This window comes from Lissotriton vulgaris, chromosome 5, assembly GCF_964263255.1.
Source record: "Lissotriton vulgaris chromosome 5, aLisVul1.2, whole genome shotgun sequence".
In the NCBI taxonomy this organism is placed as follows: domain Eukaryota; kingdom Metazoa; phylum Chordata; class Amphibia; order Caudata; family Salamandridae; genus Lissotriton; species Lissotriton vulgaris.
In genome coordinates this window covers 1,010,882,727-1,010,900,864 of record NC_141693.1, presented here as the reverse complement: position 1 = coordinate 1,010,900,864, position 18,138 = coordinate 1,010,882,727, and the positions used below count along the sequence as shown (strand labels likewise).

The 18,138-nt window shown below is 44.7% G+C and overlaps 1 protein-coding gene across 2 annotated transcripts in view; it reads left to right on the top strand.

Moving 5' to 3' along the window:
* ZDHHC16 (zDHHC palmitoyltransferase 16) overlaps positions 1-18,138 on the top strand; it is a 231,428-nt gene that overhangs the window by 167,603 nt on the left and 45,687 nt on the right. For both annotated transcript variants that reach the window (XM_086922628.1, XM_086922626.1), the window contains exon 6: positions 10,445-10,578. In XM_086922628.1, the coding sequence (XP_086778754.1) occupies positions 10,445-10,578 (134 nt within the window). The remainder of the gene's footprint in view (positions 1-10,444; positions 10,579-18,138) is intronic.

Here is an 18,138-nt window from a genome sequence, read left to right as displayed (position 1 = left end):
GTATTTTTGTTTGTAGGAACTTTTTCACTGTATATAAATACAATCTATGTTTGGATATTGATTAATGTTACTGTTTTTCTTGGTGTGTCTTTCACAACTGTGCTCATTTAAATTGTGTGCTTTTCACTTTGTAAATAATGTACAGTGGTAGTTGTGTATAATTGTAAATACTGTATTCATGTACTCACTGTCGTGACAGTCTTTTGGTTTGCCCATATGTTTTGATGAATTTAAAAACCAAAAATTAAATAAATTTGCTTTTGGTACAAAAGGCCTTGGTAACGTAGTACATTTCGACTACGTCACTGTCATTAATGATAATAACTTTGCCTATCCAGCCATTCTTGTTCTGTTGATTAAATTATACTCTTGCATCATCGCCTGCAGACTCCAGGACTTGATGCCGGCACTCATTCACCCGGACCAATCCGGGTTCATTAAGGGACGACAGACACATGACAACTTAAGGCGGGTGATACACCTGATAGAGAAGGCCACTAGGTTCCACATCCCGGCGATACTGGTGGGGCTTGACGCGGAAAAAGCTTTTGACCGTGTGGATTGGGGATTCCTGTTCCGCACCCTGGACGCCTTCGGCTTTTTCGCACCAATTCATAACAATGATCCGTGCAAATTACAGCAGCCCCAGTTCTAGGGTGGTGATTAACGGGCATCGATCTGCATGTTTCCCTCACTCACGGGGAACGAGGCAGGGATGTCCCCTTTCCCCTCTCCTCTTTGCCCTGAGTATCGAGCCTCTAGCTCTTGCGGTGCGGGAGAGGGAACAGATCAAAGGCCTTCCCTTTACGGGTGAGCAGCACAAAATATCCCTCTTTGCGGACGATGTGCTGTTATCGGTGGGGGATCTGGCTCATTCATTGCTGCATATTCAAACGGTACTATCCTAATTTGAAGCAGTGGCCGGGTTCAAGGTCAACTTTGACAAATCATACATACTGAACCTGACTCTCCCTCCGGCGGAAGTGGAGCGAGTGCGCTTGCTCACGCCTTTGTCATGGGCGTCTACCTCTCTGTTATACCTGGGAGTTTGACTGACCCTACCATAATATCATTGTTCTCGGCTAACTTCCCCCCAATGCTAGCAGCGGTGCGAGCGGACCTAGATCGGTGGAAACCGAAGTATATCCCATGGCTTGGCAGGATCCATTTTTTTTTTTTTTTTGAGACCAACGGTCCCAAATTTTTTTTTAATTTCACAAATCAAAACGTAGAACAAGCCAGTAGATCATACAATGTCATATAAACGACAATCATTACCCAGTCGGTAACAGTTTCGACATTTCGGTCGTATATAGGTGAAAATAAACCGTAGCCAGGGAAGATGCATTAGTCCTCAATTCTCAGTCTCAGGAGAAATCTCAGGTTGCAGTGCCTGCAGCGTATGTCACTGCAGAAGGGCCAAAGTGTTCATGATAGTCAACAGCAGTTGTTCCAGGCTGTGTTCCCTGGGTGGCACGGACGATGTCAGAGACAGGAATCACATCCCACATTACCATATGGTATACAGGGCTATAGTTGTGTGATCATGGCAGTATTTAATAAACATTGAAGAAAAGTTAAATGGAACGGGAGAAATCAACATCATCATGAGCGCAGCAGAAACAATGCCAACTGCCAATCAAAAGAATAAAGGAGAAAAATAAATAAATAAATACCAGGGAAATAACGGAAGTAGGAGGGAAAACACATCAACAACAATCGGACTAGTGTATGCGTGTACAGCAGTGTATCAGTGACACTAATGTTTTATGCAACGCTGTATGTGGACAGTGTGGGGACGGGAATGGTCATGGATTGAGGATCGCTGCGGCCATGTGGCGGTAGGGGGGAATAATAGCAAACAGACTTTGTCGGGCGTTACCCCAGCGGCCGGGGGGCGAGGGGGGAGAGGCATGTCGGGGCGGGGGGTAAACAACAGGGGGGGGAAGGGGTCTGACTCCGGAAATGTAAGGGTGACGGGTCCATCACCGCTCCATAACTAAGCGTTCACGTGATACCAGCCTGGATACAAGCCTGATGGTATGTAGTCAGAGTAGTGTCCCACCCTTGGGCAATTGGGTACATACGAAGTCCCGCCGTCTCCTCTGTGTAATGTCACGCTCTCTGCGCTAGCCCAGTTGGCGAATGAGCGACGCCAGTCCACCGGTCGCGGGGGGGCATTATTCTTCCAGCGTTTCGTGATGAGCCGCTTGGCTGTTATGAGCCCCAGGTCCCAGAAGCGTGCCTGCAGTTTGGTCTGCTTGGTCCTCTTGTAGAGCCCCAGTAGGCATGCCTCCCACGTCTTAGGGAGAGTGTCGCCCTTGGCTGTCGCTAATGTGTCAGTGACCGCCGACCAGTACATGGTAAGGTGAGGGCAACTCCAGAGTGCTTGTAGCAGATCAGAGTTCAGGAGTCCGCACCTGGGGCACGCTGAAGAGGCAAGGCTGAAGTAGCGATTCAGTTTGTCCGGGGACAAGTACGCGCAGTGTATTATGTAATATTGGATGATCTTAAATCTCGCATTACGAGGAATGTTCCTTGCGCCAGCCAGCACTGCGGCCCATTGTTTGTCCGACCATTCACTACCCCGGTCGGCCGTCCACTTCTCTCTCAGTCGTTGGGAGGAGAACTGGGTATGATGGTGCAGCGCCTGCGCCAGCCAGTGCACCAGATGGGAACCATCGCCCATCACGTGCAGGTACTGCATTAACATATGTGTGGTCAGTTCCTGAGTCAGATCTCCCCACGTCCCCGTCAGTACTCGGAGAAGCTTAGCATGTGTCAGGAACTGTCCCGCCGGCAGACCTGTGTCGGCGGTCTAAGTCTCAAAGGACAGTAGCTCCCCATCACTATATAAGTCACCTAGACTGTCCAAGTCCGCCGCAGTCCAACTGCGTAGCACGGATGAGGACATCACGCCACTCCTCCAGGGGGTCCCCAGCAGCGGCAGGTTCGGGGCATATGGCACCGTGTCTTTAGTAAGTCTGAGGCTTCGCACAAAGCACTGTCTTGCGACAGCTAAGTAGATCTGGTCGGGAGGCCGGCCCCGCGTCAGGGAGTGGAAGAGCGTTAGCACCTGAGTCAGGGTCAGGGTAGTGTCTTCCGTGGCTGTGTCCATCAGGTTCCTGCCACTAAGCCAATAGGCAACCCACTACAGTTGGGCCGCTAGGTAATATAGTTCCTGATTGGGAACCGCCAGGCCTCCAGATTCCGTAGCCGCGTAGAGGGTCCTCAATGCCACCCGGGGGCGCCCTTTATTCCAAATCAGGCGCCTGGTGAGGGCTTCCAATCCCTTGAATATACGCGTTGGCACATACACCGGAAGGTTAGCATAAAAGTAGAGGAGCCTGGGGAACATTATCATCTTTGTCAACGCTACTCGAGCCGGCACATATGGCTTGGCAGGATCCATGCTCTCAAGATGGTCCTCCTCCCTAAATTCCTATATCTTTTTCAAGCCCTCCCCATCCCAATAGAGGTGGATTTTTTTCCGGCGCCTTAAAACCTTGATGTTGAGATTTGTTTGGCAGGGTGGCCGAGCGCGCTTCTCCTTCACGACGCTGCGACGTCCGCGGAAGGAGGGAGGAGTAGGGCTCCCTGACATGCACCTGTACTATAAGGCCGCGCAGCTACGAGTACTGGTGGAATGGTCCCAACAGCTCTCAGAGAAACATTGGCTGCATATGGATAGGAGTGTGGCTGGGAGATCGATCTGGGGTGGACAAGCCCAAGAATGCCTACATCGGCACGCCCACTAGCACTGTCTTGAAGGTGTGGGATACGGTCATCGGTGATGACCGCTGGACCACGTTTCCGTCCCCCTTTACCCCCATATACTTCAACCCGGCATTCCCGCCGGCGATGCAGGAGGGACCCTTCCGACTATGGAGAGTGGGAGGATGTAGAGCTCTCGCGCATTTGTTCCACGGATCAGCACCTCTCACATTTCATAACTGTATGCGAGACTATGGGATCCCGGCCACTGAACGCTTCCGTCACATCCAGCTCCTTCACTGGGCGACCTCAGCAGGAATAGGAGATGCCGCTAGGAGACCGCTTTCACCATTTGAGGCCTTTATTCTGCGCACCTCCACTATGAAGCGGACGATTTCCTTCTTGTACGGGCTGCTGCTTGCCACTGCGGTATCTCCCCGTCCCCGCTACATGGAACACTGGGAGGTCCTTCTAGGCTGAGACATTACCGACGAAGAATGGAAAGGTCTCTGGCGAGATATCACGGCACACAGCCATTCGGTAGATCTCAGAGAGGCTCACCTTAAAACCATGCTCGATTGGTACCTCTACCTGTCCAAGCTACATCGAATATTTCCAGCCTCCTCGGACAGGTGTTGGAGGGGCTGTGGTCTGCTGGGGGACTTCCGCCACATTTGGTGGGACTGCCCAATCATCCGCCCGTTCTGGGCTGGAATTCAATCCCACATCAAGGACATCCTAGGTTATCTGATTCCGGAATCGATGGCTCATGTCCTTTTGGGGCTCCGCGACCCGTTGTTAGAACATCAAACAAAAGCGGATAAACCTATCCTGTGGCTCTGCCTTGGAGCCGCCAAACTCACGCTAGCTGCAGCATGGAAGAAACCGACTGCCCCAGCTATATCACTATGGCACGCGAGACTGTGGAGATTACTGAGCATGGAGAGAATGGCGGACATCTTCCTGGGCAACTTTAAGAATTTCCTGTTCCGATGGGGTCCCCTAGTCCGCTTCTCATCACAGGGCTTGCCCTCTGCGTCTGCCCATCCGCGTTTCGCGCTCTTCGCCTTTTCCAGATTTGATCAGATTGTATGACTGAGGGGTTTACATGAATGTGTGTGTTGTCGCCACCACCGCGGGGGGGGGGAGGGGTGGGGAGTGGGGGGGACTCAGTTGGGTATGTTAGTGTGTTACCTGTTGCGGCACCGCATAGCCTGTGGAGGTTGACAGATTTTTGAGCTTAATGCAGCACCATTTCCCCATGTGGGCTTCGCCACCCCTCTTTGCAAGACTTTTACCGGTCGACTGACCGTGAAGGGGTTTGAGCTTGTTTTACTTTGTGCCCTTCGGCATGCACTGACTCTGAGAACTGAACTTTATTGATATACTATGCTGCCTCCCTTTGCCTCCTTTATAAGCCAACTACAGCACCCCCTGTGTGGGGAATATTGCGGGAATGTTGCTTCTATAATTTCTTTGCTTTCCTCTCAATTTTTTTGTAAAATACTAAAAAAAAACAAATTTATTAAAAAAAAAAGTATTCCCAGTGAATTTGTTGATCCCAAAGAAAGATGATCTTAAAGGTCTCCGCTTTCCCAATAATAGATCAAGGGAGTCTCTTACTGTGTCTTTCCTCCTTTAAAAACCTATTCATGATAAGTGTAAGAGGCTGATCCGTGTATATAACTGTATAATATAGCTTTCCTCCTTTCTCCCTTCACTTTTGTGCATCCATTTGTTACCCTTTTTCTGTTCTCTACCAATTTGTTTTCCTCATCCTCTTTCCTATTGCCTTCTACTCTTATTTGTTTCTTTCTTTTTATATTCTCTCCCCTCCCTTCTTGTCTTTCTACTCTTCCTAGTCCTGTGTCACTCTCTATTTGTTGCCTGTTGCCTGTTCCTCTCTTTCTCTTTCTCTCTCCTGCTCTCTGTAAATCATATATTCTCCATCTTTATTCTCTATCCTTCCAGCTCGACTGCTTTTTATCTTACTGTTCCTATTCCAACCTCCCTCCGTTTGGCCAACTCGTTTTTTCCTGTTTTGTAATCCTTCCCTTCTCTCTATTCTTCTTAGCTCGCACTTTACTTATCTTTTCCACTCCCGTTTCCTTGCTCTTTGATTTCCTCCTGCAACACACTGGTCTTTACTCTGACAATTCATCTAATCTGCCTCACATTTAGTACATGACTGCAGCAGAATTTGATCCCTTGCGGATGAGTGCTGTAAATTAAAACAAAAGGGAGAAATCCTGAAGAGCTGTGTTGCAAAGCTTCTGGACCACCATCTTGCAGGGAGGTTTTGAAAATGAAATACTTGGCCTCAGGCTTTGGCTCCTCTGATTGGTTTTGGAAGCTCAAATCAAGTCATCTAATCATCAAAATACATATACTTGATCTCTCCTTGTAGGCATATATTGTGATAACATCAGTAAATCAGTAGATAGCTTATGCTATTCGGTTATTAAGTAGAACATCATCTTCACTGTGAAAGTCTTGTTTTTAATGTGTACCATTTTCTAAATTCACAGTAGGATGATGGCAGTCGCCATTACTACAGACAATTTCAGGAATTGACTCTAATTCTTCTTTTTGTGACTTACCACATTCAGTTCCAACAATGGCAATAATAGAGACAATAATCCTAGCACCTGGTGGTGTCAGGCAATACAATACAGTATTGGTAGGGCTTGTTAGCCCAAGGGTGGTATTCCCAGCAAGAAGTGTTTTTGAAATGAGCCGAAGGAAGAGGCAGAGGCTCGAATAGAACCAATGACCAATACCAGAATGAATGGATGAGAGACTCCTAATTCATGACACATGGGATTGGGAAAGACCCTACAACCCAACTGCAAGACTAGACCTTGTAGTCGATGTGAGCACGTCTTACTGAGATGCATATAAAAGTCTAAACGAGGGACTTGGGTTTGTCCCTATCCAAAATGATAACCACTTTAGTATTAGATCAGTACTTCTGCAAATGTTTTGACTAATCACAGTAGGATTTGTTTTGTACTCCTGGGAGAACATTGACTCTGCTACATCGTGCACATAGGCAAGGAAGACATTCTACTTATCCCCTCTGCCACATTCAATTCCTTTGGAATTTAATGCTTGTGAAAAGGTTGTACTTAAAGATTGAAGAACTTGGAAAAAAAGACTTTCAATAATCCTACTACAGGAAAGAGATCAGTACATATGAAGAAAATAAAAACAAATGATAAAACCAGCATATATTGGGGGAAAATAATCATACTGTCCGTTGATGAGTGTAGAAGAGAATGTCTTCACCTTTTTAAGGTATGAAAGATATTACAAGAATTTGCCAAAAGATCCAACTGAGGACATCAGGATTGATACACACATTTTGGTTTCTGAAGGGATGCTAGCTGTCTGGCTCACCGAACAGTATGGAGTTTCTGAAAGCAAAAAAAAACTTACATACTCCATTTTTATATCCTTCCAAAAATGCACAAAGAGGTGTCTCCCCCCACCTGATAGGCATTGGTGCTACTCTACAACCACTTTCCCTGTCCTGTGACATCTTTTGTAGGTATAGGAAATGCCTTCTTACCTCAAAGATACTAATAAGGTTAAACCTCATTAAGGATGTAACCTTAAACTCCTGAGGAGAAAATCCTTCCTATCCTGGAAGTAGAGGCTGTCTATACAGTATTCCTCAACAAGCAACACTAAGAGTATTGGAACAGTTACTACAAGACTTTGATTTGCAGTATGAAACCCCCATTAGTTTAATCATGGTATTTGTGGCGGTAGCATTAACAAAAAACATCTTGTGGTTTGAAGAGCCAATTTGCGATCCGATACGTGGACATTGGAAGTACCACTGCTCCAAGCCTTGCCTGCCTGTAGATGCATAAATGTGAGACAGAAATAATGTACACAGACATTAATTATTACAGGGATACATTATATTAACTATGACTGTGTAATCCGGACAGGGCTTGAGGAAAAGGCAACACAGTTTGAGGACTCGATCAGTACTAGACCCACATCTCCATTTAACATTAGCCATGGATAGACAGGAAATACATCTTCTTGATGTATTGATCCAGGCTAAAGATGATAGACCTATCAGTGAAGTATACATCAAACCTACTGACCAAAACTCAATATTAGTCTTCAACAGCCAGCATTCAAGAGTTCTGTGCGAAAAGTTGTACTTTGGACAGTTTTTACAGAATAAGAAGGAATTGAACTAAGAAAGCAAGGTATGAAGGACAAGAAGAAAGTTTAACTAGTGGACTAGCTTAAAATAACCGCCCCAGAGGAATACTGAGTAAGAGCAAGACAAGAACAAGAAATATTAACAAGAAAACTCTCCTTGGATGTACATCCAAACAAAACACACAGACGGAATCGTAGGTGGCAGCTTATTCATGTCATCTCCAAATATACCCATGAAGTTTACACATACAAATTAGAGAATTCTAAATATCCAAATATCAAAAGCTATCAAAAAACGTGTTTTGCTTTTAAGAACAGCAGAAACCTGGGCGACCACTTGGTTCATGCCGGACCAAGGTTGGACTCTAGGTTCCAACCGAATTGAACATATGCATTTTGCATAGATTTGCATAGATTTGTAGTCCATTTTCATTTGGGAGCTGTGGCATGTGTCAATGTACCTTGCACAGTTCAGTACTGAACTGTGCAAGGTACAGTTCAGTAAAACACCTTTGACAGAAGAGAGTGAACACTAACTGTAACAGTGACTTTATTTATTTATCGAAGGGCCATTGTAAACTGAAGTACATTGAAATGACCACCTGCAAGATACAAACAAGAAACCCTGAACATCGAAGCAAAATCAATTGTGGCAAATTAATCACTTTTTTCATAAAAGGGCTACAATGATTATGACTGGAGTTGGACAGTTAGTAAGAGAGTAAATGTGGGCCCACGTCTCTTGAACAATAAGAAGGAAAGATATTTTTTCAGATTATCTGCACACATCTGGTTCCTGGTCGACAGTATAGAGTGACATCAGATGTGAAGATCACGCTCAACACCAGCATTATTTATAGCCAATACACTCACTCTTTGGTCACTTCTGCATCCTAAAGGACCATACCAATGAGTAAGAATAGATGCTAAATGATCTGAAATGCCATGTAGCCTTGTGGGGTATCAAGACTTCAGATATCACAGACGAGCTGAAACAAATGTTCATTGGTTCCGTTCTTTCTTCTCAGGCAGAAGCCAATAGATTGGAACTGCCTCTACCATTTCATTGGCCTAACCTATCAGTTACTTTGTTCCGCATAGGGAATCAGTTTGGCTCCAACGTTTCAACCTCTGTGTGCTGTCTTTGGCATATACAATAGTGTTACTTCTGCTGCGTTTCCAAATATATGCACGTGAATGACTGCACCACGCCCATCTGACTGGGGACCAAGAGCACTTTAGAACAGGATCACAAACTCTAGGAATTCTATTTACTGTTGATTGAAGGATAAATACCTGCGATTGAACAGCACCTACCCTGAGACTAGGAAAGCTAGTGGCCCTCCCAAGATCTTATTCCCATACACGTCACTGCTGGAATTTGAGTTGACCCTCCTTTCCACATAGAATGCGAAAAGCTAGGATCTTGTATACAATGGATTGCAGTTGATTGAAGCCACCTCTGTAAATACCAGTTCAACCCTTCAGCTCATGATGCTGAGAAGTTCGTTTCTGCTCCTTCAGATGAAACGCCAGATGAGACCTACAAGGGTTTTCGTACGTGCCTTCTGAAAAAGTGTATATTGCTACAGGTCTGTAGCCATAAAAATTACACTCCCTCACACTCCACTCCAAAATAAAAGTTGCAAAATGTACAAACAGTAATGTAGAAATGGTTTCCTCGTAATGTGTTTTATAGATCCACTCAGCATCCATCTTCTGGTTCCTTTCCATTTTAAAAAGGGGCGAGGGCCCATCAAATGCCCTCAGGCATTTTCAAAATCCTCTTTGATGGAGCTCTGATGCATCAAACCCAGCAACCCCAGTCACCGACCCCACCCGTCCCCTTGAAGGTAAAGTGCTGCATCTGCACAAACTTATTTTCACATGCTGTAAAATGGCTGCAAGGTGTCATGTTGGTATACTACAAATCAACTGCGGTGCTGCCTCGGGCATGCCTTTCTGTGCACATGTGGTGTTTTTCTTTTTACCGTAATATCAAGCATAAACCTAGAATCTCTGACAGCTGATGAAGGTAAAAATTTTGCAGCTATACAAATGAATAAATGATGTATTTAGTAATAAAGCAGATAAAGCAATGACTCCATATCCTGATATGAAATTAAATCTATTAAGAGGGAGTAGGGAGAAACACAAAGATGCTGAGAAGGGAAAGGACAGAGTACAAAAAGCAACTCATAACTCAGTACCATGGGATACCTTCGTTTTGGTAAGGACATGTAAAAACACGCCCCTGTATTGGTTTGCACTGCAGTGAAGAATAATGTGCATTTTGGTGTTTAACTTTCCACCTAGCGGACTAAGCGGTGTGAGCAGGAGGCCACCATATTCATGAAGCTGCCTTCTTTCCAGAGATAAAGTGCCATTAACACATTGTACTGTTGTTTTCCAGCAGTGGAGTTTGTTTGCAAGTTATTGAGTCATTGCTGCTGTAGGAGGAGGTGATGCATTTTTGGAATGGCTTACAAAGCCTTTGCACGTTTGCCTTCCTGTACAGTTATCTGCCTTTAACATTTTGCAACAGCTTGGTTGAACAGCTGTGTTGGACACTTCAACCACCGGTACTTCCTTTCCTTCTGTGTCTTCATGACCATGGGCTGTGTGTACTGCAGCATCAGCAGCCGAGAGATGTTTCGAGAGGCTTATGCGGCTATCGAGGTGAGAAAACCTAAGCCTTTCATTAGAAGTCATTACTTCTGTCCTAAAAGAAGGTAAATATGTTGATAACATGTTACATTCCGGCTTTTGCTTCATGTGAGTAATGATTTGGTTCCTCTCTCTAGGAACAATATAGTGGTAGAAATTATTTCACCATCCACTTAAAAGCTGCATTTCCCCAAGGCATTTAAATTCTGCATTTGATATAGAAAAGTGAATGATTATAGGATAGCAACAAAGACGCACAAAGTGTGCTTTCTTTACATCAGCACTGCATGTTAACAGTCAGAAGTTGAAAGTATGCTTACAGCAATTAGGATGTAGGCTTCTTTCACTATGCCTAGTGGAGCAAATGTGTAGACTGGATGAGATACACACGGTTTAAAAGGCGTTTTTACTCTATATTGAAAAACACACGTGCTTTTTCTTGGCCAATAACCCCACATACCCATGTTGGAATCTTTTGCACAACCAATGATGCCTTTGCTTGTTTTGTTCTAGCCATTTCCGATGTTGAATTTTGCTTGCTGGGCTGATTTGTTGTGTTCGGATTCTCATATGTATGTGAAGTTTTGAGTGTATGCAGACATAAAATGCAACGATGAGCAATGAAAAATAACAGTGTAACGGAGACTGTGGCAAAAAAAACCTGTTTGGATAATTTGGGTCTTTTTTGTGTACCTTTATCTATGAATTTCCTTTTTAGTGAAAAAGAACAAGTTACTTTGAATGAATGAACAAGTTATATAGCGCGAACAAATACCCTAAGGCGTCTAGGCGCAAATGCAGTTACAGCTAACTGGTGAGGCAGAGTCTGGAAGATCAATTTTCCAAGGCAAAGAACCAGGTCTTCAGAGCCTTACGGAAAGAAAGATGTAACTCTAAGCTGGATATGGATAAAGGAAAGGTGTTCCAAAGCTTTCCTGCTGCAACCGAGGAGGCTGTTCCTCCCCATCGTGCCCTTCTGTATCTTGGAACAACCAGACGATTTTTGTTTGATGATCGCAGTGGTCTGATGGGGACCTACTTTCCTTCGGTAGTGCTCTTTCTGCTGGGTGCTCTATCTAACTACTGATTCTTCACCTTTAGACTATCCGAAGGTGCAAAACTAGATCTGGATAACTTCAACAGCAGCGCTCCAGTGCGTTAGCATGTGGCATCGTGTGGCTCTGCTTTATCTCCGCATCGCCCCAGAAGTGAGTTGCGCACAAACACCACCCAGTGTACTGAGTTCAGTTCCTTCTCTCTCACTTTCCGTGCCCTCAGACGTGGAGTGCAGAACAAATGTTGGTGACAGTAAGCCAGTCTCTAATTTGCGACCTTTTTAGATGATAAAGAGGCCACTTCACAGAGGTGGGAGGGCATTAAAGAATCTGCGAATATAGATACTAAAGCAGTACCTCCTAAAGGTGGAGGCTCTGGGGAGTGATTTCAGGCCAAAACATCCAGCAGAACCGAGCAAGCAAGCACTCCTTCCTTGCCTGTCAAGAAAGTAACACTCTGTGATTGTATGTGCTGACACCCACATTGCAGCCAAGCAGATATCAAGAACAAGAATCCCTCGTGCCAGTGCTGTTGTAGTGTATTTGACCCTAATAGATTAGATGCTGAGGCCATTTATGTCATGCCTTTTAGCCATTGCATAATAAATGTTAGTGAAGAGGGCTATTCACTTTGACAGGATCCTCTTTGGCACCTTCTTGCCATTCTTGCACCTGAAGATCTGACCATATACCCAATATTCTTTTGTCTGGTCTATGTAAAAACTCTGCATCCTCTTTGGATGGTGCCTCTCCTCTTCTTTTGAGGTATGTGGCTTAGTGAAGAATGCAGACAAGGTTATTGGTTGCGTCTAAAACAACGGACCTGAGGCAGGCTCCCCGCCGGCCCCTATTCTAAGAAAGGGAAGAGAGACCTTTAAACAATAGGCCAAAGTAAACAATCTCCGTATTACTATCAGAAAAATTACCGATTAGTATCCTACCTGAATATAAGGCTTTCCATATACTAGTACCCTGTCGGTATGAGCGAAAAGGAAAAGCTTTCTTTGTTTTTGATAGACCCTCACCACCTCTAGTTGTTGCATACTTCATCATCGGGTCTCCTCTAGTCCCTAAAACCCAGGATTGGTTCGACCAAATTTCAGGGAGCACTTAGGATATTTTCTTTGCCGGGGAACCTACAAAGATATAAAGACCTCCAACAAGCCTCGGTTTCCCTTTAATAATGGCTGTTTGGGTATGGTTTAAAAATTCCTAAAGGTGGGGGGGAATCCCCCCGATTTTCCCCCCCCCACCCCCCCCCCCCACCTTTGGGGGATTAAGGATATTATGGTCATCTGACCCTAATAGTTTGTTGACATGTTTCAGCCCCTATACTAAAGTCACTTGGGTCCAAGTCTTTCATCAGGACATCACATACACACTGCCTCGGATTCACATGTGTACCAGAGGTATGACACAGAGTGCGATGGCATGGTTAATCACCACCAAGGATGTACCATCATAAACACATTTGATTCTCCCCTTTCCTCTAAAATACTTAATGCTGATAGTACAGCTGTTTTATATCATGGGACTCAAGACCTATTACGGCGACTGAAAACCGAGTAATAAGTCACCTTGCATGCCTTCTGAGTGAATAGACTGCGAATCTGGGACAGTGTGTATGTGATGTCCTGATGAACGCCATGGACCCAAGTGGTGTTAGTATATAGGCTGAAATAGGTTGACAAACTATTAGCTTCAGAGCACCGTAATATCCGTACTCCCCTCGCCCATCACCCCCTCCCACTTTTTGAGATTTTTTTTACGCATACCCAAACAGCCCTTAATAAAGGGAAACTGAGGCTGGTTTGGGATATTTTTATCTGTTTAGGTACCCTGGCAATAAAAATATCCTAAGTACTCCCTGAAATATGGTCAAGCCCATCCTGTGTTTTACGGGCCATATTAGATCCGATGATGAAGCATGGCACTACTAGAGTGGGTGAGGGTATAACAAAAGCAAAGGAAGCTTTACATTTTCTACAATACCGATAAAGTACTGTTATAAGAAAAGCCTTAATTCAGGCAGCGGACTTCCATTTGTATTTTCGAAGTTATTGATTGGCCAACATTGAAGTTTGCTACGACCTTAGGGAGGAAAGCAACCTGGGTCCTCAACAATGTAGGGTGGTTGTACACATGGTGTGTGTACCAACTTGATGGCGACAATGAAAATTGTTTTCAGCATCAATAACCTTAAGGAGCAGCTGTGCACAGGTTCGAAGGGTGTGCAAATAACGAGTGTCAAACCCATCTTAAGGTCCCACTGGGACATCAAAAGTGTTTTGGGAAGAAACATTTGTTTCAACCCTTTAATGAAACGCATCACAACGGGTGATTTTAAACAACGATGGTTGGTGCAGTATACACAAAGTGGTTGAAAAGGTCGATAAGTAACCTTTCACTGTGCCCACTGCAAGACCTTGCTGGGATAAGGAGAGAACAAACAAAAGAATATCTAAAATTCTGGTTGGTGTCTTGAATGCCACACCAGGCAATACATTTGTTTCAGTATAGTTGGACTTTGTGGAATGGAGTCTGGAAGAAAGGGTAAATTAAACCCCTCGGTCAGCAGTTCAATTGTATTGAATTGCCACTGTTACATTTTCATGCCTCGAGGTGTAAATTGTGGCGATTCGTATACAGACTCCTGCCCTATTGCTGAGATAGGAGGTCGCCCCGAAGAGGACGCCTAATCGGAGGACAAATGCTCAGACTTAGAAGCTCTTGGTACCACACTCTAGTGGGCCAGTCTGGGCAATCAAGATGACAAGTCCCTAATCTGTCGTGATCTTCTTCAGAGCATGAGGCTAGAGAGGCATCAGTGGGAAAGGGGTACAGGCGTCCCTCGCTCCATTTCAATCGGAATGTGTCTGACTAGTGCCCCGGAGGAAACACTAGCATGCAAAATTGCTGACAGTGCACTTTCCTGATGGTGTTGCCAGGGCTTCCCCAATTGTTCAAAGATACTCTGCACAACCACTCCTGACCTACTAGATGACAGGGACCCTCTCTGGTGATTGCCAACCAGATAGATGTTTTGTTGTTCTAGCTGTCTCCAACGGCTCAGAGCCTTCTGACACAGGGCCAGGACCCCACTCTGCCCTTCTTGTTGCAGTACCATACGGCAGTAAGGTTGTCCAGGAGAACTTGCACTGCCTCCCTTTGATGGACTGTAGCATCGTCTGAAGCTCCATCAGGTTGATGTGGAGCTTGCTCTCGTCTGAGACCAGAAGCTTCTGATCTCCTTAAGTGAACACCCGTCTCCCCCAGCCTAGCAATGAAGCATCTGTCACAACTGTGAGCTCCGAGTAGGGAAGCGAGAGTGTCCTGCAGCAGGTCTGATTGGCACCTGAAAGCCACCACTGCAGATACTTGAGACAAACGGGTCTTACAGACCATTCAAAGGTGCTTCACCCTACCCTTCATGTTGTCCATGCCTCATCTTCGACCATACGTCAGAATGAACCTCCGAGGACCAATTGACAATCCTTAGCCTTGCCATTGCTGTTAGTAGAATCCAGGCAGGCATGGATTATATATTTTGCTGCATCCTGCCCATTTTATATTGTCTGAAGCATTGAATCTGTGAGATGTTCTGGTACAGCTGGCAGAGCCTCGCTGCTCATGTCTCACAGAGCAAGTGTCTACCTGCCCAGTAAACTGACTACATTAATTAAAGTCTTAGCTTGACAAAAAAAAACATTATTTCATGAAATGCGTCAATACTTTTGGATTCCCTATCCGGAGGATTACTTGAATGGAGTTTGGATTGAACTTGCTGGTGGAAGCCTGCTTGATAAGACTCTCCGGTGTAGGGTGCTTGATTAGAAAGTCCAGATCACTGGACGCAGGTGTTTGTTGCCGGTTTACTGGCTGGCTGACTGACAGGCAAGAACAATTCTTGGACCATGTGGCTATCTAAGCACAAGTGAAGAAATCACAAAATAATACTAAGGACAAAAATGACATTTCTTTCAGAATTTTGTTTTTTGTCTCATTCGAAGGCAACTGTAGACCTAGTAGCTCAGCTGCCCTCTAGACCACTGCTGCAAATTAGGGACTTTCCTCTGTTAATGGCCCACATGGAGAGTCACGCTCCATTTCAGGGGAGGTGTCTAGCAACCTGGCATTTTGTAAATGCAAATATAATCAATGATCGCTTTACTGAGGGTGGAGTAGCCAATCACCTTCTTTATCAGTGTCCTGAGGGGCCCTATTTGTTGCTTTATAGGGTCAGCATTATAATCAACAAGAGTGTGGACCTTCTGATGGTAGTTTCATTGCAATAGCGGGGTCTGTTTTTGTGATCTTGTAGAGCAACATCTTTCACGCTTGGGCTGATGTTGTTTCTAGCTCTGACGTGGACTTTAGTGTCAGTGAAGTCCGTATCAACATTGGTGTGGTGGGAATTTGTGTCAATCTTGTAGCTGATGTGTAAGACTGTACCAGTGTACTGGTATTTAAAGTGCCTGCAGCTTCAGGTGGCCCAAAGGTGCACCACAGTGAGCTGTAAAAACATGAACATTTTGCAGCATGCCCTCTATTGTGGCTATAACCTGCTGCCGCTTTGACAAAACTGGGTAACGTATTGCATGTTGGAAACAGACCAGTAATATGTTCTGAAACATTGGACTTTGAAGGGGTGTAATGTTCATCTTGATGCCCTTGTGCCTTTTCTTTCAAGATAGAATGTAGGGGATGGGGTTGAGTCCGGCTTTGCATTTTTATGTTTGTGCTTTGAATTCAGCTTACCCGCAGACTTCAAACTGGCTGTAAATCGTTCATGCAAGCAACCACAGAACTGGGACAGAAACTGGACCTGTAACTTGGATTGGGAGCAAGACCTTCGCATCGAGTGCAATCTGTTCTTGGATTTGACGGTGTAGAGCTTATCCTCCAGGACCTGGATCACTCTCTAGTGCATGAGGGAACACTTATCACATGACTTAAGATTGTTACTGAACCCCGGGCACCTGGTGCAGGTCCATGACTGACATATGGTTTCAGTAGAGCTTGAAGTCTGTTTGTGGAGTTGCATTTTCCCCTCGCACACTGTCTAATAGGTTTGGAAACTGACAAAAGTTGGGAGCAGAGCTCTGGTTTTATGTTGGAAGTAAGAAAGATACTGATGTCTGTAAGCAGGGTCACGCTTGTGTGCTGCTCTACTTCATCACTTCCGGGCAGTGTGGAGCCAGTGAAGAGGAGCACAAAGCCAACTGCCTGTACACAAGAGCTCTGGGGTTGAAGTTCCCAGGATCCAGTCTAGTGCCTAGATTTATTCTAAAGGTGAGGAATCTGCGGTTAGAAGCATCCACCAGAAATGAGTTTCACGACTATGGCCAGTGAGGAGAAAACACTCACACTTGTTTCTAAAACTTTGGATGCAAAAGCAGGTGACAACTGCAGCGGTCTATAGAGACGTTAGCGATCGGAGTGAAATCAGCTAAGAAACAATCCAATTCTTTTTTTCACTAAACTTGTATTGTACTTTTAGCAGCCAACAATGGATATAAATTGTTGATTCTGTACCTTTTTACATTCACTTTGTGAAAATAAGTAACTTGTGCTGGTGTTTTACTAACAGTGCATTGGATTTGGCGGATTCTGCAGCATCGAACCTGTGGGTCATGAGTTCTAGACTTGGACAGAGAATCTCACTCATAGATAGTGGATGCTGGTTACAGAACAGCCTAGTTTGATGATTACCGAAATTTATACGCACCTAGTTATGGTAGATACAATTCGATGCAGTCTTCTCATATGACACAAGTCATTTTAGCAAAAACAACCATATTTGAGATGCTTTGCCTTATTTTAATAATGAGCGAGGTAAATATTGTTGTAGAATGTCAGAGAACTAAATGGATGTGTATATATTGTTAGTGGTCCTTCCAGAGAAATTGTAAGGGCAGTTGCACACCACAGATGCTTTCGTAACCGCCTGGAGAATACATTTATTGCAGTGACAATTTATGGTGGTTTTTCAGCCAGAAAATAAAGCCCTATGACTACTTGTGTAGTATCACTCATGTGCATCCCTTTTTATGGATCATTGAGAGGAACCACTCCTGCAGCCCTCGACAGACATGTAAAAATAAAATGCTGCGTCTGAGGATGACATTCCTTCTAGATTACAAATAAGCATGAACTTGTAAAGTGAATGTTTTCTAACTATATGCTTTCTAAACTGCGCTGCAAATGGTTGCCTCGATTGCAACCTATTAATTTCTGCTTGCACGTCAGAGGTTGCAAACAGTCAATTATCAGGCTGTGTTTTCAACGAGGAAATGTGTGTGTCTGTTAACAGCCCAAAAAAGACCTTGGTTTTATAACAAAAGAACAGTTTGACAGGCTAAGACCCTAGCGACTTGTCAAAGGTGTTAGGTGCCCTTTAATTTCTAGCACTGACGGCACACATTTATTTAAACACTGATTGATTGACTTTCAGTTCTGATATTTCTCTTAACCAGACTTTACAGACTTGTGTCATCTCACTGGATGTGCTTGTAGT